The 26,637-nt window shown below is 47.3% G+C and overlaps 1 protein-coding gene across 1 annotated transcript in view; it reads right to left on the bottom strand.

Annotated features, from left to right (window-relative positions):
- Window positions 1-905: 905 nt before the first annotated feature.
- The window catches only part of LOC147095745 (E3 ubiquitin-protein ligase TRIM39-like), a 34,989-nt gene continuing 9,257 nt past the window's right edge, over window positions 906-26,637 (bottom strand). Inside the window, exons 2-6 of the mRNA XM_085974796.1 lie at window positions 15,684-15,779; window positions 11,893-12,126; window positions 11,740-11,762; window positions 9,755-9,867; window positions 906-3,114 (exon numbers count right to left, since the gene is read on the bottom strand). Coding sequence (XP_085830922.1) covers window positions 2,573-3,114; window positions 9,755-9,867; window positions 11,740-11,762; window positions 11,893-12,126; window positions 15,684-15,779 — 1,008 coding nt within the window. The 3' untranslated portion in view covers window positions 906-2,572. The remainder of the gene's footprint in view (window positions 3,115-9,754; window positions 9,868-11,739; window positions 11,763-11,892; window positions 12,127-15,683; window positions 15,780-26,637) is intronic.

Below are 26,637 nucleotides of genomic sequence, written 5' to 3'. Positions count from 1 at the left end.
TGCTCAGAGATACACAGAGAGAATTTTTGCTCTCTAGATATCAAAATGAAGGATTGGTGCACTTACAAAGTGCATAGAGGAGTCAACATTGCACCCCAAATGTGACATCCCTAGATTTACACTTCCATACGGTGTCAAGTTAAAAATGTACAAGACTATCTCTTGAAAACTGTCAGATGGCTAATATTGTAGTGTAAATGCACTCTTCGGAGCAAGTTCTGAACTCACCAAGCCGTCCTGAGTCAGCACCGAAAAAAAGCAGAAACAAATAATGTCCCGTAGGTCAAAACTAGGAACAATAGGTAGAGGGGAACGTTTTCAAGTCTGGAAGGGGCTGGGGGAGCGCTATTTAAAGGCGGGAGCTTCCTGTCTGCAAAATATTTGGTACATGCAGGTTCATAAGGAGAGAGACGTCTGGAAAGATTTAACGCTGTCCTAAGGAGTTTGGGCCCTCAGCACCACTTTTGAGGTTCCTAAGCGCCGAGCTCTTTCCCTGGGCCTATCCATTAGTGCTTCCAACACAATTGCTTTAGAGGTCTCTCCAGGTCGAGATTTAAGGCTGCCATGAGCAGGGTGTGGCTGGCCAGCAAGATGGCCCCTCCCCTTTAAGAACTGGATGGTGCCAGTCTGTCTGGCTTCCATGGTAACTGGCATCACCTGAGCTTCAGTAGCGTTCTGAGGTAGCGCCTCGCTCCCTGACGTTTGCATCTTAAGAGAGATGTGTAGCGCCTGATTTAGTGCTCAAATCACCTCCAGGGGGCGATATAGGCAAATTTTGCAGTCGGAGGCGATAATTAGCGCCAGGCGCTAAACTTTGCGCCCGGCCGATATTAGCGCCCCAAGATGGGCGATACCGAATTTTTCCCCCTTTCTGTGTTACAGAAGCAATATGTAGATGTGCGCTTGTCAAAGAAAACAGCATCAATGAACTGTCCCAGGCTCTTCACAGCAGCAACACATTAAATCAGTCAGCAGCAAAGGTTATGCAACTTATTTATTGATCTCCTCTCAAGTTGTATCCATTTACAATATTTTAAACAATAACACTATTGATCAATGTATCAGTAATGCTGTTGCCCATAGCCCAAGACATAAGATAACATAAGGATGAATTATAATGTGTTATGCAACAAGAAATAATGGTTACGTGTGCGATTTAGCACGATTATGATGTTCCTATTCCCCTATAGGATAAGGAATAATAAGGCATTGGGCTTAAAAAATAATTAAAGGGCTGGCTTGGTTCATCAAATACTGCAGTAGACCGATGGGCCAGATTTCCTACTGCTGTTTCTACGTAGCAGGGATCACGAAGAGAAAAAACGAGAGACTTAACTGGACTGTAGGAGAAACTTGGTCACTGTTTGGAGGAATTATTGTGAAAATTATTAGATAGAAAGTAGGGCGGAACGGTGGGAGAAGGAAGCTGGAGGGCGGCCGTCAAATAAGACAACGCAGGAGGGGGGGCGGGGGGAGAATTTGCTCGGGATTTCTTCCATTGTAACTTCGGCAGTGTATCGCTGGAAAACCTGGGGAAACCAGGGGTTCTCCCGAAGGTGCGCTGAAACTGCAACGAGGGATCCTGGGCAGATGTTCTGGTGTAAAAGTGGCATGGCCAATCTGGCGGGGGGTCCAGTTTAAATATGCGGATGGGGGCCCAATGATATCCTCAGCAACCCGATGCGCTATTTTAGTTCAAGGCCTGAGCGACGAAGCAGGAACCCGCCAGCTTTGGACGGGTGTCCGGGGAGGCAGCAGGGCTGGAGCGGGTATGTCCTTCCCCTCATTTTAACTGTTCCCTCCCACCACCCGATTTCTGCCAGGCAGGGGAGGGGGAGTTAAAATTGGGATGGGGGGGGAAAATCACCTTGCACCTTGTATTGTTTCACTAGAAATTCATAATGGTGAGATTTGGAAAATGATTTATTCACCAGCACTAGTATTCTTCATTTTGATGACAACAACAACTTGTGTTTATATAGCACCTCTAATGTAGTAAAACGTCCCATGCTGTTGCACAGGTGTATTACAAGACAAAACATTTGACACCGAGCCACATAAGGAGAAATTAGGGCAGGTGAAAGTGGTAGCTTCTAAGGAGTGTCTTAAAGGAGGAAAGAGAGGCGGAGAGGTTTAGGCAGGGAATTCCAGAGCTTAGCACCCAGGCAACAGAAGGCACGGCCACCAATGGTGAAGCAGTTATAATCAGGGATGCGAAAGAGACCAGAATTAGAGGAGCGCAGATATCTCGGAGGGGTTGTAGGGCTGGAGGAGATTACAGAGATAGGGAGAGGGTGAGGCCATGGAGGGATTTGAAAACAGGGTTGAGAATTTTGAAATCATTTGAAGGTGTTGCTTAACCGGGAGCCAATGTAGGTCAGCGAGCACAGGGGTGATGGGTGAATGGGACTTGGTGCGAGTTGGGACAGGGGCAGCAGAGTTTTGGATGATCTCAAGTTTACATAGGGTGGAATGTGGGAGGCCAGCCAGGAGTGCATTGGAATAGTCAAGATGACCACAACATTCACTCAAATGTTTAACTCTGTAAATATCTCCTAATCGAAAGAGATGCTCACAACTTTAGCCGGAAAAGTTCTATGGGTGATATTTCGTTGTTTTCTGTCCAATCGACACTAAAAAAAGGGTAAAGTTTCTCCGTGAATGTGTCGTTGAATGTGTGAATATGCGACATGTCTTCGGCATCATAAAATGACAGCTGTCCTTTCTCATAGTCGAGGTAAATGCCAATCTTTTCTAGGTTAACATCAGGGTTGATGATGACTTTTTCTTTGCCGTAAGCCCAGTAACTTTCCCCACTTTTGTGTCGTATGGTCCATAATCCGTGCTCCGGTTTCGCTACTACGCACACCTTCCTGTTGACTGATGCTGCAGCCAAGCCGAGAAACCAATCAGCCTCTTCGCCGACATTAACCTCCCAATAATGTCTTCCTGAGGTAAAGCCCACTGAAGCTACAACACTGAGGTAGTTGGTAAATCTCACAGGGGTATCTGATGATGTTGATGGAGTTTTACAATATTCCAGTTTTCGTCCATGATTTGATATACAAAGAAGAGGATTTGCTGTGTTTGGGTCGAAATGAAGTGCAGTTGGAACTGTAAGGAAATTGGATATAAGCTAAATATAGAATCATAGAATCATGGAATAGTACAGCACAGAATGAGGCCATTCGGCCCATCGAGTCTGCGCCGGCTCATTCGAAGACCAATCCAGTTAGTCCCACTCTCCCGCTCTTTCCCCATATCCCTGCAATTTTTTTCTCCTTCAGCTATTTATCTAATTCCCCTTTGAAGGTTACTATTGAATCTGTTTCCACCAGCCTATCAGGCAGTGCATTCCAAATCCTAACCACTCGTTGCGTAAATAAGTTTTCCCTCATGTCGCCGCTGGTTCTTTTACCAATCACCTTAAACCTGTGCCCCCTCGTTATTGACCCTTCAGCCAGGAAACTGTTTTACTTTCTTTACTCTATCTAAACCCTTCATGGTCTTAAACACCTCTATCAAGTCGCCTCAGCTTTCTCTGCTCTAAGGAGAACAACTCCAGCTTCACTAGTCTATCCACGTAACTTTAACCCCTCATCCCTGGAACCATTCTAGTAAATCTCTTCTGTACCCTCTCCAAAGCCTTTAAGTCCTTCCGAAAGTGTGGTGCCCAGAATTGGACACAATTCTCGAGCTGGGGCCGAACTAGTGTTTTGTATAGGTTTAGTATAACTTCCTGTCTTTTGTACTCTGTGCCTCTATTTATGAAGCCCAGGAACCCACCTGCTTTATTAACTGCTTTAACCTGTCCTGCCACCTTCGAAGATTTGTGCACAAGCACCCCCAGTCTCTATTCTTGCAGCCCCTTTAAAATTGTACCAGTTAGTGTGTATGGTCTCTCCTCATTCTGCCTACCAAAATGTATCACCTCACACTTCTTTGCGTTGAATTTCATCTGCTATGTGTCCGCCCATTTCACCAGCCTGTCTATGTCTTCCTGAACTCTATCTCTATCCAAGTTTTGTGTCATCTGCAAATTTCAAAATTGTGCTCTGTACCCCCCAAGTGCAAGTCATTAATATATATCAAAAACCGCAGTGATCCTAGTACTGAACCCTGGGGAACACCACTGTATACCTCCCTCCAGTCTGAAAAACAGCCATTCACCACAACTCTCTGTTTTCTATCCCTTAGCCAGTTTTGTATCCATGCTGCTTACTGCCCCTTTTATCCCATGGGCTTCAATTTTGCTAACAAGCCTAATATGTGTTACTTAATCAAACGCCATTTGAAAGTCCATATACATAACATCAACTACACTGCCCTCATCCACCCTCTTCGTTACCTCATCAAAAAACTCAATCAAGTTAGTCAAACAGGATTTGCCTTTAACTTGCAAAAAGAAAATACTGTGGATGCTGGAAATCTGAAATAAAAACAGAAAATGCTGGAAATACTCAGCAGGTCAGGCAGCATCTGTGAAGAGAGAAACAGAGTTGACGTTTCAGGTCGATGACCTTTTGTCAGAACTGGGAAAAAGCCAGAAATGTAACAGCTTTTTTCCAGTTCTGACGAAAGGTCATCGACCTGAAACGTTAACTGTGGTTCTCTCTTCACAGATGCTGCCTGACCTGCTGAGTATTTCCAGCATTTTCTGTTTTTATTTTGCCTTTAACATATCCATGCTGGTTCTCCTTTATTAGTCCATGCTTGTCCAAGTGGCTGTTAATTTTCTCCCAGATCATTGTTTCTAAAAGCTTCCCCACTACAGACGTTAAACTGACTGGCCTGTAATTGCCGGGTTTATCCTTCTCCCCTTTTTTTGAACAAGGGTGTAACATTTGCAATCCTCAAGTCCTTTGGCACCACTCCTGTATCTAAGGAGGATTGGAAGATTGTGACCAGCACCTCGTAAATTTCTACCTTTACTTCCCTCAGTAACCTAGGATACATCCCATCCGGACCGGGTGACTTATCCACTTTAAGTACTGCCAGCCTTTCCAGTAAATCCCCTTTATCGATTTTTTTTTATCTCATCCAGTATCCCAGCAAACTCCTTGTTTACCATAGCTTTGGCCAAGTCCTCTTCCTTGGTAAACACCGATGCAAAGTACTCATTTGGTACCTCAGCCATGCCTTCTGTCTCCACTAATAGTTCTCCATTTGGGTCCCTAATCGGCCCCACTGTTCCTCTGACAACGCTTTTACTGTTAATATGCCTATAGAAGACCTTTGGATTAGCCTTTATGTTGGCCACCAATCTATTCTCGTACTGTCTTTTCGCCCCTCTTATTTCCTTTTTCACTTCTTCTCTGTACTTTTTTTATTCAGCCTGATTTTCCCTTGTATTATCAAGCCCCCTTTTTCTGCTTCATCCTACTCTCCAACTGCTTCGCCATCCAGGAAGCTCTGGCTTTGGTTGGCCTCCCTTTCCCCCTGGTACGAATGTACCTAGACTGTACCCGAACCATCTCCTTTTTAAAGGCCGCCCATTGCTCCATCATATTTTTGCCTCCCAGTCTTTGACTCCAATTTACCCGGGCCGGATCCCTCCTCAATTCGCTGAAATTAGCTCTCCCCCAGTTAAGTAATTTTATTCTAGATTGCTCCTTGTTCTTCTCCATAATTAATCTAAACCTTACGATATTATGATCACTATTCCCGAAATGCTCCACCAACTGTGACATTCTCCACTTGACCCACTTCATTCCCACTGGGCAGGAAACATACTTATCAAGAAAATTCTCCTGAACACGTTTCAGAAATTCCTCACCTTCTCTGCCCTTAACAAAGTCAGTGCCCCATTCAATATTGGGGTAGTTAAAGTCTCCCATTATCACTACTTTGTAGTTCTTTCAACTCTCAGTAATTTCTTTGCAAATCTGATATTTGGTAGCCTATAAAATACACTAAGTAGTGTAAAAGATCCTCTACTTTTTCTCGACTCTAACCAAATAGATTCTGTCTTTGATCGCTCAAGGACATTCTCTCTTTCTTGCACTGTAATATTTTCCTTAATCAAAACTCCTCCATTTTTTTCCTTCCCTATCTTTCCTGAATACCTTGTACCCAGGAATATTAAGCATCCAATCCTCCTATTTTTTGAGCCAGGTCTCCGTTATCACCACTACATCATATTCCCACTTTTTTGCGCCTGCAGCTCACCAACCTTATTAACCACACTTAGTGCGTTTATATATTTATATTCCCTTTAAACATAAGAATTTTGGAGAGCAGGGGACGGGAAAAATGTTATTCTGCCCATCAAGCTTGTTCCTTATACCCACCATGGGGCATATTTTCAGAAATCAAGGCCTTGGCAAGGGTGCGAAGGAGATTTACTAGAATAATACCAGGGATGAGAAACTTCAATTATTTGGAGAGAGAAAAGAAGTTGGGATTGTTTTCCTTAGAGCAGAGAAGGTTAAGGGGAGATTTAATCGAGGTGTTCAAAATTATGAGGGGTTTTGATAGAGTAGAGAGGGAGAAACTGTTTCAGATTAGTGAAGACAAATGTAGGTCCCTTACAGTCAGAAATGGGAGAATTTATAATGGGGAACAAGGAAATGGCAGAGCAATTAAACAAATACTTTGGTTCTGTCTTCACGGTAAAGGACACAAAAAACTTCCCAGAAATGCTAGGGAACCAAGGGTCTAGTGAGAAGGGGGAATTAAAGGAAATTAGTGTTCATAAAAAAATAGTGCTGGAGAAATTAATGGGACTGAAAGCCGATAAATCCCCAGGGCCTGATAATCTGCATCCCAGAGTACTAAAAGAGGTAGCCATGGAATTAGTGGATGCATTGGCTGTCATCTTCCAAAATTCTATAGATTATGGAACAGTTCCTGCAGATTGGAGGGTGACAAATATAACCCCACTATTTAAAAAAGAAGGGAGAGAGAAAACAGGGAACTACAGACCGGTTAGCCTAACGTCAGTAGTATGGAAAATGCTAGAGTCTATTATAAAGGATGTGATAACAGTCCAAAGATGTGCGGGTTAGGTTGATTGGCCATGATAAAAAATTGGCCCTTAGTGTTAGGGGGGATTAAATACGTGGGGTTACGGGGATAGGGCTTGTGTGGGATGGCTGTCGGTGTAGGGACCGGGTGCTAGGGTTTGGATGATCAGCCATGATCTCGTTGAATGGCGGAGCAGGCTCGAAGGGCCGAATGGCCGACTCCTGCTCCTATCTTCTATATTTCTATGACACTTAGAAAATAACAACGGGATTAGACAAATACGACATGGCTTTATGAAAGGGAAATCGTGTTTGACAAACCCACTGGAGTTTTTTGAGGATGTAACTTAATAGATAAGGGAGAACCAGTGGATGTGGTGTATTTGGATTTTCAGGAGGCATTTGATAAAGTCCCACATATGAGGTTAGTGTGCAAAATTAAAGCACCTGGGATTGGGGGTAATATACTGGCATGGATTGAAAATTGGTTAACAGACAGGAAACAGAGAAGAGGAATAAATGGGTCTTTTTCAGGGTGGCAGGCGGTGACTAGTGGGGTACCGCAGGGATCAGTGCTTGGACCCCAGCTATTCACAATATATATCAATGATTTGGATGGGGGAACCAAATGTAATATTTCCAAGTTTGCTGACGACACGAAACTAGGTGGGATTATGAGTTGTGAGGAGGATGCAAAAGGCTTCAAGGCGATTTAGACAAGTTGAGTGAGTGGGCAAATACATGGCAGATGCAGTATAACATGGATAAATGTGAAGTTATCTACTTCGGTAGGAAAAACAGAAAGGCAGAGTATTATTTAAATGGTGATAGATTGGGGAATGTTTATGTACAGAGGGACCTGGGTGTCCTTGTACACCAGTCACTGAAAGCAAACATGCAGGTGCAGCAAGCAGTTAGGAAGGCAAATGGTATGTTGGCCTTCATTGCAAGAGGATTTGAGTACAGGAGTAAGGCTGTCTTACTACAGTTATACAGGGCCTTGGCGAGACCACACCTGGAGTACTGTGTGCAGTTTTGGTCCCCTTATCTAAGAAAGGATATACTTGCCATAGAGGGAGTGCAGTGAATGTTCACCAGACTGATTCCTGGGATGGCAGGACTGTCGTATGAGGAAAGATTGGGTCGACTAGGCCTGTATTCACTAGAGTTTAGAAGAATGAGAGGAGATCTCATTGAAACGTATAAAATTCTGACAGGGCTAGACAGACTGGATGCAGGGAGGAGGTTTCCCCTGGCTGGGGGGTCTAGAACGAGGGATCACAGTCTCAGGATTGGGGGAAGGACATTTAGGACTGAGATGAGGAGAAATATCTTCACTCAGAGGGCGGTGAACCTGTGGAATTCTCTACCACTAAAGGCTGTGGAGGCCAAGTCACTGAATATATTTAAGAAGGAGATTGATAGATTTCTAGATGCAAAAGGCATCAAGGGGTATGGGGAGAGAGCATAGGAATATGGTATTGAGTTAGAGGATCAGCCATGATCATATTGAATGGCGGAGCAGGCTCGAAGGGCGGGATGGCCGACTCCTGCTCCTATTTTTCTATGTTTCTTTAAGAAATAGGAGCAGGCGTAGACCATTCGGCCCCTCGAGCCTGCTCCGCCATTCAATAAGATCATGGCTGATCTTCTACCTCATCTCCACTTTCCTGAACTATCCCCATATCGCTTGATTCTGTTAATATTCAAAAAGCTATCGATCTCTGTCTTGAATATACTCAACGACTGAGCCTCCACAGCCCTCTGGGGTAGAGAATTACAAAGATTCACCACCCTCTGAGTGAAGAAATTTCTCCTCATCTCAGTCCTAAATGGCCGACCCTTTATTCTGAGACTGTGACCCCTGGTTCTAGACTCCCCAGCCAGGGGAAACATCCTCCCTGCATCTACCCTGTCAAGCCCTGTAAGAATTTTAATAAACTGCTCCCTATGTTACTTTTGTTTACTGAAGACTTTGGACCCCGAAATTACAATTTGGCAATGACTCATTTGGAATTTTTCTGAGGCCCCCCCGCCCCCCCATGCCCACTGCCGGGGCTTCTTGGCCATTTCCCACTATTTGACGTTAATGAGAGGGAAATCACGGGCAATACACCCGCGGTGTTGCGGTAAGTGGCCGACTATGTACACAAGCCCCATCCGATGGCGCGGTGTCTCAGACCATTCCGCCTTTCGTATGGTTCTACTCATGCTGAATGTATTTCAACGGAGGGCTTAGATAGCGACTCTCAACTCATAAGGCAGCACGGATGAAGCAGCACCCCCCGGTGGTGAGACGCAGGGGGTGGGGGGTTGAATTGGGCCTGGACAGGATGCAAAAGAGGCTGAATCGCTTTTGCCATGCATTATGCAATGCACACGATATTCGGTGCTCGAGTCAATGGAACTGAATGTGGTACGGTGCGCATAACGGGCCGCTGATGCGTGCCACCTCTTACGTCCTACCCTTGTCCAATTTCACACTCGTGGTTTACCTGAGTGAACTAGTGAAGGCGAAAGGGAGTGCAGCGAAGAGTCACCAGACTGATACCTGGGATGGCAGGAATGACGTATGAAGAGAGATTGGGTCGATTAGGCTTATATTCACTGGAGTTTAGAAGAATGAGAGAGTTCGAGGGGCCGAACGGCCTACTCCTGCTCCTATCTTCTATGTTTCTATATTTCTATGAAAGGAAAACACAGGAGCACGTCCCCTTTAACAAACTTTGCACCAAACGCGATGAAGCACCCATAATCGAGGCAAAGAGAAACTATACTGTTAAAGGAACCTGTTTTGATGACATTCTTCATCTGTTTCCAGGCTCCATACTGTAGCGGACCAGAAAATCCATCCAAATTGCAAGTTGGGTAATGCAAAACTGGCATATACACTGATTCAGATCTGTAATATACAGACATTACTGAGTGAATTCTTTAGAAAGAATCAATGGCATGCATCACTCTATTTAAGGACATAAGAAATAAGAGCAGGAGTAGACCATTCGGCCCCTCGAGCCTGCTCCACCATTCAATGAGATCATGGCTGATCATCGACCTCAACTCCACTTTCCCGCCCGATCTCCATATCCCTTGATATTTCCTTAATAAACTTCTCCCTCTGTTACTCTTGTTTGCTGAAGGCTATGGATCCGAAACTAAAGGGCTGTACTGCGCTGCTAGTTTGCTTCAACACTGCCCATCTCGAATGTGGACATTTCAATGGCGAGTCGGTGGGGGGCCACTTGTGGCATTACTGAGACATCTCCCCGCCCCTGCAGGGGACAGGAGGTCTTCGATGGCATCTCACTGCACCCAGGTGTTCCGACTGAAGAATGCTCAAAAAAAAAATGATTGGTTTCCAGTTTCTACAATTGATTGCTGTCCAGAAAATTTGGGGTAGAAGTTCGCCACGGGCAGCGCTAAACGGGAATATCGCACCGCCACCCGTTAGGCTAGAGAGGCTGGACATGCATATGAGGGAGAAGGGTATAGAAGGTTACGCTGATCCGAGTTAGATGAGGAAAGACGGATGGAGGCTCGAGTGGAGCATAAACGCCGGCATGGACTGGTTGGGCCGAACAGCCTGTTTCTGTGCCGTATATCCTGTGTAATCCTATGTAATATGCCCCACTTTGATATTCAATTCTGTTGATGGCAAAGCAACTGAATATTGGGCAGCAGATGCGACATTGCCCACTTAGTGCTGCCAAGATGAATTTCTACCTCCAGTATTTGCTGACTTTACAGTTGCCACTTCCCCATACCTGGCCCTGGGTGCCTGTAGCTTGCAGTTATACTTTAAGGCTGGAGGTAAATTTGGCGGAACTGATGTCTATGATGTTGCAACATTGTCGCTGACTAAATTCTTGAGGAAAACAAAGTAGAATAGTGAGAAAAAAAAACATTTTTTAAGATCATAGGATTCAATCCACTCCAGGGATCAGCCAGTTCTGGAATTTCACAATAGGATAGCGAAATTTAGAATGATTGCTTAATTAAAAAATATAGCACGCCAAGTGAGGACAAGGGGTTGACAGGGTAGATGCTGAGAGGCTGTTTCCCCTCACTGGAGAGTCTAGAACCAGGGGTCACAGTCTCAGAATAAGGGGTCGGCCATTTAGGACTGAGATGAGGAGAAATTTCTTCACTCAGAGGGTGGTGAATCTTTGGAATTCTCTACCCCAGAGGTCTGTGGATGCTCAGTCGTTGAGTATATTCAAGACAGAGATCGATAGATTCTTGGCCACTAAGGGAATCAAGGGATATGGGGATGGGGCGGGAAAGTGGAGATGAGGTAGAAGATCAGCCATGATCTTACTGAATGGCGGAGCAGGCTCGAGTGCCCAAATGGCCGACTCCTGCTCCTATTTCTTATGTTCTTATTAATATAGGTCAGACCAGGTAAGGACAGCAGATTTACTTCCCTAAAGGACATTAGTGAATCAAGCTCCTATTACTTATGCTTTTATGTAAGTTGAGTAAAGAAGTTGGATATAAGACATAATTCAAAGGTTGCATTAAGGTGGCCTGTGTGAGTAAAGGAAATGAATTACGGGCTAGGATTTCCGCTGAATGTTTCCCCGATCCTCCACGGCAACTTCAGCGAAAACCCTGGATAAAAGGCATGAATGCTCGGTTTAGCTGTTTGCGCCATTTTTCTGGGGTTTCCGTGGCTCTGTCGGCGTAGTTAGGGCAGGCGATCAGAACCTATTATGGAAACGTCACCGCCGCAGTTTTAGACAGTGTTCAATATAAATGCATGTCATATACTTACCTCCGCTTAAGACTGCCATATCCCTGAGAAAGCAAGAAAAAATATTTTAGTATTGTTACCCGTCGTTCAGAGTGACTGCAATAATTTGTAACAGTCAACTCCCAGCTTGTGAAGTCAAGACATTTCCATGGCAACCGTTGAAGACTAACTCACCTGAAGTAACTTGTAACTGTCTTCCGAATTTACCGCTGTGCGCATTTCTCGTATTGTTGCTTCCATCCTGTCACATTCTCTTGAAAGCAGCACAATGTTCTCTTCCAACATCGTCACAACACGTTCTTCTTCATCCGCTAGATTTTGTATGAGAGCGCATTCTTTTTCATTGAGAAAAGAATGCATCGCCTCAAATTGTTCTCCTATATCTTCTCTCAGACGTTCTGTCGTATCCTGATAACAGAAGTATAGAGTGTTCGTAGCAACATCGTTGTCAATGTTGTCGGAGAAATGAATAATTATTTTATGTAATATTCATGCTTATCTAAAGTGTATCGACATTTCATTTCAGCATCGTTTTGTTGAAGATTAAAAGACTTGCATTTATACGGCGCCTTTCACGACCACCGGACGTCTCAAAGCGCTTTACAGCCAGTAAAGTACTTTTAGAGTGTAGCCACTGTTGTAATGTGGGAAACGCGGCAGCCAATTTGGGCACAGCAAGCTCCCACACACAGCAATGTGATAATGACCAGATAAGTTGTTTTAGTTACGTGGACTGAGAGATAAATATTGGCCAGGACACCGGGGAGAACTCCCCTGCTCTTCTACAAAATAGTGGCCTTGGGATCTTTTTACATCCACCTGAGAGAGCAGACGGGTCCTCGGTTTAACGTCTCATCCGAATGACGGCACCTCTGACAGTGCAGCACTCCCTCAGCTCTGCACTTGAGTGTCAGCCTAGCTTTATGTGCTCAAGTCTCTGGAGTGGGACTTGAATGCACAACCTTCTGACTCAGAGGTGAGTGTGCTACCCACTGAGCCACATAGTAACATAATTGTTTGACAATATGCTTTTACCTACAGGTACTTAGAGGGATTAGCACAATGTATGCTGGGCAAGTACAAACTGTTACTATAACTGCTCTCCAAATATGGTGATGTTCAATTTCAATCGCACACCTAATACGCATAGAGCTTCAATTGACCCACAGCCTTTTGGGGGAGAGAGTTCCAAATTTCTACTACCCTTTGTGTGGAAAAGGGCTGCCTGATTTCACTCCTGAAAGGCCTAACTCTAGTTTTAAGATCATGTCATCTCATTCTGGATTCCCCCACCAGTGGAAATAGTTTCTCCGTACCTACCCTATCAAATCCTTTGAACATTTTAAACACCTCAAATTAGTTTTCAATGAACTGATGACTTTCATCTGAGCAAACATTTTGTTGTCGATTCTATACACTTATTAAACAATTATTTGTGATTAATATGATCCTTTTTTCATTAAATCCATTTTTTATTATTCCTTTATGGGATGTGGACGTTGCTGGCAAGGCCGGCATTTATTGCCCATCCCTAACTGCCCTCGAGAAGGTGGTGGTGAGCCACCTTCTTGAACCACTGCAGTCCGTGTGGTGATGGTACTCCCACAGTGCTGTTAGGGAGGGAGTTCCAGGATTTTGACCCAGCGACGATGAAGGATCGGCGATATACTTCTAAGTCAGGATGGTGTGTGACTTGGAGGGGAACTTGGAGGTGGTGGTGTTCCCATGTGCCTGCTGCCCTTGTCCTGGTGGTAGAGGTCACGGGTTTGGGAGGTGCTGCCGAAGAAGCCTTGGCAAGTTGCTGCAGTGCATCTTGTAGATTTAAATTCTGTTCTCATTCCTAACTTTTATGTACCCGCTGCTAATTATTGAAGACATGTTAACCTGTTAGCTTCCTGATCAATATCTCAACCCAACGGACATTTAGCACAATAATCTCAGCAGTGAATCAGTTCATTCTTGACAGCTAGTCGTGAGATATCTGGTAAAATAGAATATCACTGAATTAGGAAGTGAATAGAAACATAGAAAATTAGGAGCAGGAGTCGGCCATTTGGCCCTTCGAGCCTGCTCCGCCATTCAATCTGATCATGGCTGATCCTCTATCTCAATACCATATTCCCCCTCTCTCCCCATACCCCTCGATGCCTTTTGTGTCTAGAAATCTATCTATCTCCTTCTTAAATATATTCAGTGGCTTGGCCTCCACAGCTTTCTGTGGTAGAGAATTCCACAGATTCACCAACCTCTGAGTGAATTTGAGCAGGTTGTGTAATTGGAGACCAGGGGGAGATAAAACGTAACTTTCCACATATTTCTGAGGAAAGGGCCCGTACCCCTCAACCAGCAAGGGATTGGAGAAATATTGACTTCAATGGAGAATGAAATCAGGTGACGTGGTTGCATCAGATCAGTTTCCCGATGGGCGGGTTAAGTCAAAATTGCTCCCGATCAACATGACTGCAGTGCAACTAAGAACCTTTCCGACCCAGAATGAGAGAAAGAGAAAGAGAGAGAGAGAGCGGTAAAATTTAGCTTCGGTGGGGTCCAAAAAACAGACGATAGAAGATTGGCAGCCCGTTATATACCTTGGTCGATTTTCCTTATCGCTGAGGATAACAGAAAGTAAAACCGGGCGGAATGTACGACAATCGGCTGATCCGCTGGTGCCGGTTTTGTGCCAGTGCAGAAGGTTGAATTTCACCCCCGGTGTCAGCCAGAAATTGCGGAGCGGAAATTCATCTTGAATGACAGTGCAAAATGGCCGGTATCGAATCCACCGCTCGTCCTACTCCCCACCCTCTTCCCCATCCCATTATTCCATTCCATCGACTTAAATGGAGCGGAACATTGGGCTGGGTGCGTAACAATAGCGCCCGATTTATCCGAGTTTGCCGACGATACAAAGCTAGGTGGGAAAGTAAGCTGGGAGGAGGACATGAAGAGCCTGCAAAGGGATGTAGACAGGTTAAGTGAATGGGCAATAAGGTGGCAGATGGAGGATAATGTGAGGAAATGTGACGTTATTCGCTTTGGTAGGAAGAATAGGAAAACAATATGTTTTAAATGGTGAAAAACTATTAAATGTTGGTGTTCAGAGAGATTTGGGTGTCCTCGTACAAGAAACACAGAAAGCTGGCATGCAGGTACAGCAAGCAATAAGGAAGGCAAATGGCATGTTGGCCTTTATTGCAACGAGGTTGCAGTATAAGAGTAAGGAAGTCTTGCTACAGTTGTACAGGGCTCTGGTGAGACCACACCCGGAGTACTGTGCACAGTTTTGGTCTCCTTATCTAAGGAAGGATATACTTGCCTTGGAGGCGGTGCAACGAAGGTTCACTAGATTGATTCCTGGGATGAGAGGGCTGTCCTATGATGAGAGATTGTGTAGAATGGGCCTATACTCTCTGGAGTTTAGAAGAATGAGAGGTGATCTCATTGAAACATATAAGATTCTGAGGGGGATTGACAGGGTAGATGCTGAGAGGCTGTTTCCCCTGGCTGGAGTGTCTAGAACTAGGGGGCATAGTCTCAGGATAAGGGGTCGGCCATTTAAGACTGAGATGAGGAAGAATTTCTTCTCTCAGAGGGTTGTGAATCTTTGGAATTCTCTGCCCCAGAGGGCTGTGAATGCTGAGTCTTTGAGTATATTCAAGGCTGAGATCTACAGATTTTTGTACTCTAGGGGAATCAAAGGATATGGGGATAGGGCGGGAAAGTGGAGTTGAGGTCGATGATCAGCCATGATCTCATTGAATGGTGGAGCAGGCTCGAGGGGCTGTATGACCTACTCCTGCTCCTATTTCTTGTGTTCTTATGATTTGTGCTTCCGCCCAAGATGAATTTCTACCTCTGCCTCTTCACGTTAAATGAAGGGTCAGAAATAATTTCACAGCACAATGGGAAATAAATAGCTTCTAGATATCGCTGTGCACAACAAATAAATGCTCTTTTCAGAAACTCACCAACAGGTTAGAGATCTTCTCTCCCTGTGACATGCGAATTGTTGTAAGCTCGCTAACCTCACTTTCCAGCACTGTAATCGAACATTCTACTGTATCCTTGAAACACACAAGTCAGAATATATTAAATTACCAAACGATTTATGTCTTTTCAGAAATGGCAATTGTGCATTGATTATAGTAATGGAATGAATCTGAGAGTAGGCAATTTGAGCCTAACCCGAAATTTGGGAAACTGATGCACATGCTGAAGTCAGTGGAGAGTAATATTGTGCGGGGTGTAAAACCAGTGTTGCACCCGATCCAGTAGGCATCCCACCGGGAGAGTTAGGTCAAAATTACCCCCGAGGAGAAGCCTGTTCCACCAATAACAACAACAACAACTTGTATTTATATAGCGCCTTCAACGTAGTAAAACGTTCCAAGGAGCATTATAAAACAAAGCTGGGCACCGAGCCACACAAGGAGATATTAGGGCAGGTGACCAAAAGTTTGGTCAAAGAGGTAGTGTGGTAAACCACTGTTATACCTGCCTGTGTGGGTGTTTGTATTCCACTGTGTACATGTCTGTACATGCCTCGGCTGACTCCTCCCACGAGTCCAGGTATAAAGGTGACTGCTCCACAGTCCCTCTGTATTCTGGGCTGGTCGACCACTCGAGGCACACCTTCATTCTCTTGTTAATAAAAGCCTGTTAGTTACTCGCTTAACCTCAGTCTTTTGAGTAATTGATAGCGCATCAATTTTATTAACAAGATTTTTTATAATGGAGAAGATCCTCACACCAGCATGCCTGAACTTAAACCATCGGGAGGCGGACGCATCCACCAAGTTTGCTCACTGGCTTAAGTGCTTTGAAAGATTCCTGATCGCCTCCGCTGCAACGGTCAAATCGGATGAGGACAAACTGGATGTCCTGACCTCCAAAGTGAACCACCGAGCATACTCGGTCATCCAGGACGCGACCTCGTACACGGCTGCTCTCAAGCTCCTCAAGGACCAGTATATGCACCCAGTGAACGAGGTGTATGCCAGGCACCTCCTGGGGAGTCGTAAACAACAACCTGGGGAATCGACCGAGGAATACCTTCAGGCACTGTCTGTGCTTGGCCGGGCCTGTGGTTGTAAGGATGTAAAGGCCGCCGTGTACACAGAGGAACTTATCCGGGACGCTTTTGTGGCGGGCCAAAGGTCCAATTACACCCGACAGCGACTGTTGGAGCAGAGTGACCTCGACCTCAACAAGGCCTCTGAACTCGCACTATCATTGGACGCAGCCTACCGGGGCATGGATGCCTACTCCTCTGCACTGTGGACGCCGCGGGGAACGACAGCCTGGGACACGGTAGGACCGTCTCATAGCGCCGTGCCACACCAGCCACATCCCAGCAACGGCCCAACTACCGCAGCAGTGTCCCAAGGCCAGAAATGCTACTTCTGTGGCCAGGCCAAACACCCCAGAGCGCGCTGCCCGGCGAAAAATGCGATCTGCTCGGGCTGCGGGAAGAAGGGACACTACGCCAGCATCTGCAGGGCCAAAGCCACCCCGAACCCCAGCAGCGCCGCGTGTGGGCTGTGCGGGCCGCCATCTTGGGCCTCCCCAGCCATGTGCGAACCACCGGAACAGCAGCCATTTTGGATGCCTCCAGCCACATGGGGATCATGGACGCCGCCATCTTGGACGCCAGCCGGGACGTAGCAGGCCCCCAACACCGCCTCATCTGATACCCGCAGCGACACACCGACCCCTACGCTGGCCTCCGTTACGCTGGACCAAGCGAGACCGCACCAACTGGCTCGGTCCACAATGGACATTAAGGTAAATGGTCACGAAACAACCTGCCTTTTTGATTCTGGGAGCACGGAGAGCTTCATCCACCCCAACACGGTGCGGCGTTGCTCTCTCCCAGTCCTGCCTGCGCACCAGCGGATTTCTATGGCCTCCGAGTCCCAGTCGGCGGACATTGGCGGCTACTGCGTGGTGACACTCTTAGTAGATGGGACTGTGTACGATAATTTTAAACTTCTGGTCCTGCCCCACCTCTGCGCTGCCGTTCTACTGGGGTTAGATTTTCAGTGCCACCTTAAAAGTGTTACGATGGCGTACGGTGGACCCCTCCCCCCACTCACAGTCCGCAGCCAGCAGCTTCCAAATTGCCCGCCGCGCACCAGGTGCAACCTCTCCACACTCAGAGTCACCCCCCCCCCACTGTTTGCTAACCTCACCCCCCGACTGTAAGCCCATCACCACAAAGAGCAGGCGATACAGTGCCGGGGACAGGGTTTTCATTAAAACCGAAGTGGAGCGGCTCCTGAAGGAGGGGATTATTGAGGGCAGCACCAGCCCCTGGCGAGCCCAGGTTGTGGTCGTTAAGACCGGCGAGAAGCAGCGCCTGGTCATCGACTACAGCCAGACAATAAATCGCTACACCCTGCTGGACGCTTACCCACTCCCCCGCATAGCTGATATGGTCAACCAGATCGCGCAGTACCGCGTCTTCTCGACCATTGACCTGAAATCAGCGTACCACCAGCTCCCTATCCGCCCTGAGGACCGCTAGTATACTGCCTTTGAGGAAAACGGCCGCCTCTACCACTTCCTTAGGGTTCCCTTTGGCGTCACCAACGGGGTCTCCGTCTTCCAAAGGGAGATGGACCGGATGGTCAATCAAAATGCGTTGCAGGCCACTTTCCCATACCTGGACAATGTGACCATCTGCGGCCATGACTTGCAGGACCATGACGCAAACCTCGAAAAATTCCTCTGCACCGCCCAACTCCTGAACCTGACGTATAACAAGGAGAAGTGCATATTCCGCACAACCCGCCTCGCTATCCTTGGCTGTGTTGTGGAACACGGAGTCATCGGTCCCGACCCCGACCGGGTGCGTCCCCTTATGGAACTCCCACTGCCCCACTGCCTCAAGGCCCTGAAGAGGTGCCTAGGGTTTTTCTCCTATTACGCCCAGTGGGTCCCCTACTATGCGGACAAGGCCCGTCCGCTGATCAAGTCCACCTCTTTTCCCTTGACGGCAGAGGCCCGCTTAGCCTTCCACCGTATCAAGGAAGACATTGCCAAAGCCACCATGCACGCAGTGGACGAATCCATCCCCTTCCAGGTGGAAAGCGACGCGTCCGACTTTGCCCTGGCCGCTACCCTTAATCAGGCGGGGAGACCCGTGGCCTTCTTTTCACGAACCCTCCAGGGCCCGGAGACCAGACACTCCGCTGTTGAGAAGGAGGCCCAGGCTATTGTGGAGGCTGTGCGTCATTGGAGGCACTACCTGGCCGGAAAACGATTTACCCTGCTCACTGACCAGCGTTCAGTTGCTTTTATGTTTAACAACAAGCAGAGGGGCAAAATCAAAAACGACAAGATCTTGAGGTGGAGAATCGAACTTTCCACCTACAACTACGAGATCTTGTACCGGCCCAGGAAGCTCAATGAACCCCTGGATGCTCTATCGCGTGGCACCTGCGCCAGCACGCAGATCGATAGACTGTGGGCCCTCCACAATGACCTCTGCCACCCGGGGGTCACCAGGTTCTTCCACTTCATCAAGGCCCGCAACCTGCCTTACTCCATTGAGGAGGTCAGGACCATGACCAGGAACTGCCAAGTCTGCGCTGAGTGCAAACCGCACTTTTATAGACCAGACAGGGCTCACCTGATAAAAGCCACTCGCCCCTTCGAGCGCCTGAGCATTGATTTTAAAGGGCCTCTCCCCTCCTCCGACCGCAATGTGTACTTCCTCAACATTATTGATGAGTACTCCCGTTTCCCGTTCACCATCCCCTGCCAGGACATGACCAGTGCCACGGTCATTAAATGTCTGAACGACCTCTTCACCCTGTTCGGTTTCCCCAGCTATATCCATAGCGACCGGGGCTCATCGTTTATGAGCGACGAACTCCGTCAGTACCTGCTCGCTAGGGGTATTGCCACAAGCAGGACCACCAGTTACAACCCCCGGGGGAACGGACAGGTGGAAAGAGAGAATGCGACAGTTTGGAAGGCCGCCCTGCTAGCCTTAAAGTCTAGGGGCCTTCCGACCTCCCGCTGGCAGGATGTGCTCCCCGATGCGCTCCACTCTATTCGGTCACTGCTCTGCACTGCCACTAACGCCACCCCTCATGAGAAAATGTTTGTCTTCCCAAGGAAGTCCACATCGGGGACATCGCTACCGCCATGGCTGACGTCCCCAGGGCCGGTCCTACTGAGAAGACACGTGAGGACCCATAAAACGGACCCCCTGGTCGAGAGGGTCGACCTCCTCCACGCCAACCCCCAGTATGCTTACATTGCGTACCCGGACGGGCAGGAGGACACAGTCTCCATACGAGACCTCGCACCCTCGGGGGCCCCAGTAACCCACTACCCTCTACCACCCCCCCCCCAACGATCCAATATCCAACCCCAGCAGATGGCATGCCTGGGCCCCGCGACCCGCTCGACACCCACGAGGACTACACACTAGTGCCCCAGCCTACGCGGGACTTGACGCCGGAAGCTTCACTACCCCTGCCGTCGCCACGTCGATCACAGTGGCAGACAAGACCTCCGGAGAGACTCCAATACACAAACTTTTAATACACTTCACCCCGCCGGACTCATTTTTAAACAAGGGGTGAATGTGGTAAACCACTGTTATACCTGCCTGTGTGTGTGTTTGTATTCCACTGTGTACATGTCTGTACATGCCTTGGCTGACTCCTCCCACGAGTCCAGGTATAAAGGTGACTGCTCCACAGTCCCTCTGTATTCTGGACTGGTCGACCACTCGAGGCACACCTTCATTCTCTTGTTAATAAAAGCCTGTTAGTTACTCGCTTAACCTCAGTCTTTTGAGTAATTGATAGCGCATCAGGTAGGTTTTAATGAGCATCTTAAAGGAGGAAAGAGAGGTGGAGAGGTTTAGGGAGGGAATTCCAGAGTTTAGGGCCTTGGCAGCTGAAGGCATGGCCGCCAATGGTGGAGCGATTATAATCGGGGATGGTCAAGAGGCCACAATTTGAGGAGCGCAGTTATCTCGGAGGGTTATGGGGCTGGAGGAGATTACAGGGATAGGGAGGGGCAAGGCCATGGAGGGATTTGAAAACAAGGATGTGAATTGGAATGAATTGGATCATGGATAATTTGTACCTTTACTTTTTTTTATTTGTTTATTGGATGTGGGCATCGCTGGCAAGGCCAGTATTTATTGCCCATCCCTAATTGCCCTTGAGAAGGTGGTGGTGAGCCGCCTTCTTGAACTGCTGCAGTCCGTGTGGTGAAGGTACTCCCACAGTGCTGTTAGGGAGGGTGTTCCAGGGTTTTGACCCAGCGACGATGAAGGATCAGCCGATATATTTCCAAGTCAGGATGGTGTGTGACTTGGAGGGGAACTTCGAGGTTGTGTTGTTCCCATGCACCTGCTGCCCTTGTCCTTCTGGGTGGAAGAGGTCGCGGGTTTGGGAGATGCTGCTGAAGAAGCCTTGGCGAGTTGCTGCAGTGCATCTTGTAGATGGTACACACTGCAGACACGGTACGCCAGTGGTGGAAGGAATGAATGTTTAAGGTGGTGGGTTGGGTGCCAATCAAGCGGGCTGCTTTGTCCTGGATGGTGTCGAGCTTCTTGAGTGTTGTTGGAGCTGCACTCATCCAGGCAAGTGGAGAGTATTCCATCACATTCCTTACTTGTGACTTGTAGATGGTAGAAAGATTTTGGGGAGTCAGGAGGTGAGACACTCGCCGCAGAATACACAGCCTCTGACCTGCTCTTGTTACCACAGTATTTATGTGGCTGGTCCAGTTAAGTTTCTGGTCAATGGTGACCACCAGGATGTTGATGGTGGGGGACTTGGCGATGGTAATGCCGTTGAATGTCTTGGGGCGGTGGTTAGAATCTCACTTGTTGGAGAATGTCATTGCCTGGCACTTCTGTGGCGCAAATGTTACCTGCCACTTATCAGCCCAGGCCTGAACATCGCCCAGGTCTTGTTGCATGTGGACATGGACTGTTTCTCTATCTGAGGAGTTGTGAATGGCGCTGAACACTGTGCAGTCATCAGCGAACATCCCCACTTCTGACCTTATGTTGGAGGGAAGTTCATTGATGAAGCAGCTGAAGATGGTTGGGCCTTAGACACTGCCCCGAGGAACTCCTGCAGCATTGTCCTGGAGCTGTGCTGATTGACCTTCAACCACCACAACCACAACCCTCCATATCCCTTGATACCATTAGCTAACAAAAATCTATCGTTCTCAGGTTTGAAAGCTCCAATTGCCCTCCAACATCCACAGCCTTTTGGGAAGTGAGTTCCAGATTTCCTCTACCCTTTGTGTGAAAAATTGCTTCCTGGTTTATCTCCTGAATGGCTTGGATCTAATTTTAAGATTGTGTCCCCTGGTTTTGGATTCCCCCACCAGAGGAAATAGATACTCCATGTCTACCCTGTTGAATCACTTAATAATTTCAAATACCTCAATTATCTCACCCATTGTCCTTCTAAACTCAAGGGAATAAAAGCCAAGTTTATGCAACCTCTCCTCATAATTAACCCTTTAAGCACTGATATCATTCTGGTGAATCTGCACTGCATCCTCTATCTTTATCCTCATGTGCGGTGCCCAAAACTGAATGCAGTACTCCAAATCGGGGGGTCTGACCAAGGCTCTATATAACTGAAGCATTGCTTCCTCCCCTCTGCATTCCAGCCCCATCGAGATAAAAGCCAACACAAGGCAGCATTTGACCGAGTGTGGCATCAAAGAACCATAGTAAAACTGAAGTCAATGGTAATCTGGGGAAAACTCTCAACTGGCTGGAGTTATATCTAGCACAAAGGAAGATGGTTGTAGTGGTTGAAGGTCAATCAACACAGCCCCAGGACAATGCTGCAGGAGTTCCTCAGCGCAGTGTTCTAGGCCCAACCATCTTCAGCTGCTTCATCAATGACCTTCCCTCCAACATAAGGTCAGAAATGGGGATGTTCGCTGAAGACTGCACAGTGTTCCGTGCCATTCGCAACTCCTCAGACAATGAAGCAATCCATGCCCGCATGCAACAAGATCTGGACGACGTTCAGGCTTGGGCTGATAAGTGGCAGGTAACACTCGCGCCACAGAAGTGCCAGGCAATGACTATCTCCAACAAGCGAGAGTCTAACCACCGCCCCTTGACATTCAATGGCATTACCACCACCGAATCCCCCACCATCAACATCCTGGGGGTCACCATTGACCAGAAACTTAACTGGACCAGCCACATAAATACTGTGGCAACAACAGCAGGTCAGAGGCTGGGTATTCTGCAGTGAGTGCCTCACCTCCTGACTCCCCAAAGCCTTTCCACCATCTACAAGGCACAAGTAAGGAGTGTGATCGGATACTCACCACTTGCCTGGATGAGTGCAGCTCCAACAACACTCAAGAAGCTCGACACCATCCAGGACAAAGCAGCCCGTTTGATTGGCACCCCACCCACCACCTTAAACATTCACTCCCTCCACCACCGGTGTACCGTGGCTGCAGTGTGTACCATCTACAAGATGCACTGCAGCAACTCGCCAAGGCTTCTTCAGCAGCACCTCCCAAACCCGCAACCTCTACCACCTAGAAGGACAAGGGCAGCAGGCGCATGGGAACACCACCGCCTCCAAGTTCCCCTCCAAGTCACACACCATCCTGACTTGGAAATATATTGCCGATCGTTCATCGTCGCTGGGTCAAAATCCTGGAACTCCCTCCCTAACAGCACTGTGGGAGTACCTTCACCACACGGACTGCAGCAGTTCAAGAAGGCGGCTCAGCACCACCTTCTCAAGGGCAATTAGGGATGGGCAATAAATGCTGGCCTTGCCAGTGACGTCCTGATCCCATAAATGAATTTTAAAAAATTAAAATATTTTCTTTAGCCTATTTGATTATTTTATGTACCTGTTTCTTTGGGATCTCGGCAAGTATCATCTCAGGGTTATGGCAGGTGAACCGCTGTATGTTTGCGCCTTGGGGCAATTTTAACTTAATCAGCCCATCGGCAAACTGATGGGATCGGGTGAAACATTGATTTTACATGCCGGCCGATATTGCTCTCCACTGAAGTCGGTGGAGAGTAATATTGGGCAGCCTGGGGAGTTCGGTTAACATTCGCTCATAGAAAGACTTGCATTTCTATAGCGCTTTTCATGACCACCAGATGTCCCAAAGCGCTTTACAGCCAATGAAGTATTTTTGAAATGGAGTCACTGTTGTAATGTGAGAAACACGGCAGCCAATTTGCGCACAGCAAGTTCCCACAAATCGCACTGTGGTAATGACGAGATAATCTGTTTTTAGTGATGTTGGTTAAGGGATAAATATTGGCCCCAGGACACTGGGGAGAACTCCCCTGCTCTTCTTTGAAATAGTGCCACGGGATCCTTTACATTCACCTGAGAGAACAGATGGGGCCTCGCTTTAACATCTGATCCAAAAGACGGCACCTCAGACAGTGCAGCACTCCCTCAGCAATGCACTGGAGTGGCCGCCTAGATATTTGTGCTCAAGTCTCTGGAGTGGGACTATGAACCCACAACCTTCTGACTCAGAGGCAAGAGTGCTACCCACTGAGCTATGCCTGACACCCAAGAGGTGTTTAGCATTGCTGCCAGGAGTAAAACACCTTTCATCCACATTAAAGCTATAAATGCACCCTTAGCATCTTAGTTAAAATCAATCCACACTGCGCAAAATTCACACGCTGGTGGCTGTTACTGTACAGCTGGCATTGAACTGGGTTGATGTAATTGTGCACTTCCTTAAGGAGGTGTTAACACAAGGCTAGGCTTGTATCCGTTGGAGTTTAGAAGAGTAAGAGGTGACTTGATTGAAACATATAAGATCCTGAGGGGTCTTGACAGGGTGGATGTGGAGAGGATGTTTCCTCTTGTGTGAGAGTCTAGGACTAGGGGTCACTGTTTAAAAATAAGGGGTCGCCCATTTAAGACACAGATGAGGAGAAATTTTTTCTCACAGAGGATCGAGTGTATTTGGAACTCTGTTCCTCAGAGGGCGGTGGAAGCAAAGTCTTTTTAAGGCAGAGGTAGATAGATTCTTGATCAGCAAGGGAGTGAAAGGTCATCGGGGGTAGGTGGGAATGTAGAGTAATCTGATCAGCCATGATCTTATTGAATGGTGGAGCAGGCTCGAGGGGCTGAGTGGCCTACTCCTGCTCCTAATTCGTATGTTCGCCTGGAAGTCCTGCAGGATTTTCTCAAGCGAGAGATGGGCAGCCTCGAATTTAACATGGAAATTACGGCGGGAGATCGAAAGCACTCCCACTGACATTCAGGGACACATGCCTTAACGTCGCATACATCAAAGCTGGAGCAGGAGAAATTAAACCTCCGCCCCAGCTTGGGTTTTGTGCCCCAGAGTTCCTGGCACCAAATTAAAACTGGGGACTGGGTGCGGAATTTCCCGATTTTTGCCCCCTGACTGTGTCAGAAGCGCAGCTTAGAGGAGACAGTAAGAACACGAGTGATAAGAAATTATGACACCTGGGAACATAGGAACAGGAGGAGGTCATTCAGCCCCTCGAGCCTGTTCCGCCATTCAATGAGATCATGGCTGATCTGCGACCTAGCTGCCTATACCTGTCACCGAGCAGCTGCAGGGCATTCTGGGGGGAGAGGTGGAACAGCCAGAGGTCGTGGTCCATATCGGTACCAACGGCATAGGCAGAAAGAGGGATGAGGTCCTGCAGGCAGAGTTTAGGGAGCTAGGAGAGAGATTAAAAAGCAGGACCTCAAAGGTAATAATCTCCGATTACTCCCGGTGCCACATGCTAGTGAGTACAAGATTAGGAGGATAGAACAGATGAATGCGTGGATGGAGCGATGATGCAGGAGGTAGGGCTTTAGATTCCTGAGGCATTGGGACCATTTCTGGGGAAGGTGGGACCTGTACAAGCCGGTTGGGTTACACCTCAAAAGAGCCGGGAGCAATATTCTCACGGGGAGGTTTGCGAGTGCTGTTGGGGAAGGTTTAAACTAGCTTGGCAGGGGGATGGGCATATAGGAGTAGAAAAGAGGAATAAGTGCATAAAAGAGTGAGTGTGTCGGATAGTACTAGAGAAGAAAGTAGTACTGGAGGCAGAAGTAGTACCATATTAGATAGGATCAAACTAAGAAAGGCTACGAAAAATTCAAAAATGGGTTTAGAATTCATGTACGTAAACACATAAAATGTGGTGAACAAGGTTGGTGAGCTACAAGCACAATTAGCCTATGTTGTTGGTACCGATATAGACCATGACCTCTGGCTGTTCCCCCTCTCCCCCCGTGGCAATATGATGTGGCAATAATGGAAATGTGGCTTAAAAACGTTGAGGACTGGGCAATTCATATTCAAGCTGTTCAGAAAAAAAAAAGAAGGAGAAAAGGGAAGTGGGATGGCAGTGCTGAATAAGGAAGACATTGTAGTGTTAGAAAGGGAGAATGTTCTTGAGGGGACAAGGACAGAATCCATTTGCTTAGAGTTGAGGAGCAAAAAGGGTATGATCACGCTATTGGGGGTATTCTATAGGCCTCCAAATAGTGAGAGGGAGGTAGAGGAGCAAATCTGAAGGGAAATCGCAGAGATATGCAAGAGCTATAGAGTGGTGATATTGGGGGACTTTAATTACCCAAATATCAATTGGGATAATGCTAGGGTAATTGAAAGGACAGAGAGGAATTTCTGAATTGTGTTTGAGAATTTCCTTGAGAAGGATGTTCTTGGTCCAACTAGGAAGGAGGCATTGCTGGATCTGGTGCTGGGGAATGAGGTGGGTCAGATCAACCAAGTGTCTGTGGGAGAACACTTAGATATGAGTGATCATCGTATCATAAGATTTAGATTAGCAATGGAGAGGAGCAAGGAACAATCTATAGTGGAACTTCTAAACTGGAATAGGGCTAACTTCAATGGGATGCGAAAGGATCTAGCCAGGGTAAA

Source organism: Somniosus microcephalus, unplaced genomic scaffold, assembly GCF_052327205.1.
Source record: "Somniosus microcephalus isolate GS21.2 unplaced genomic scaffold, FLI_Smic_1.0 unresolved_chr1, whole genome shotgun sequence".
Lineage (NCBI taxonomy): Eukaryota > Metazoa > Chordata > Chondrichthyes > Squaliformes > Somniosidae > Somniosus > Somniosus microcephalus.
The sequence above is the reverse complement of the archived record's forward strand: the minus strand, read 5'-3'. Positions and strand labels throughout refer to the sequence as shown.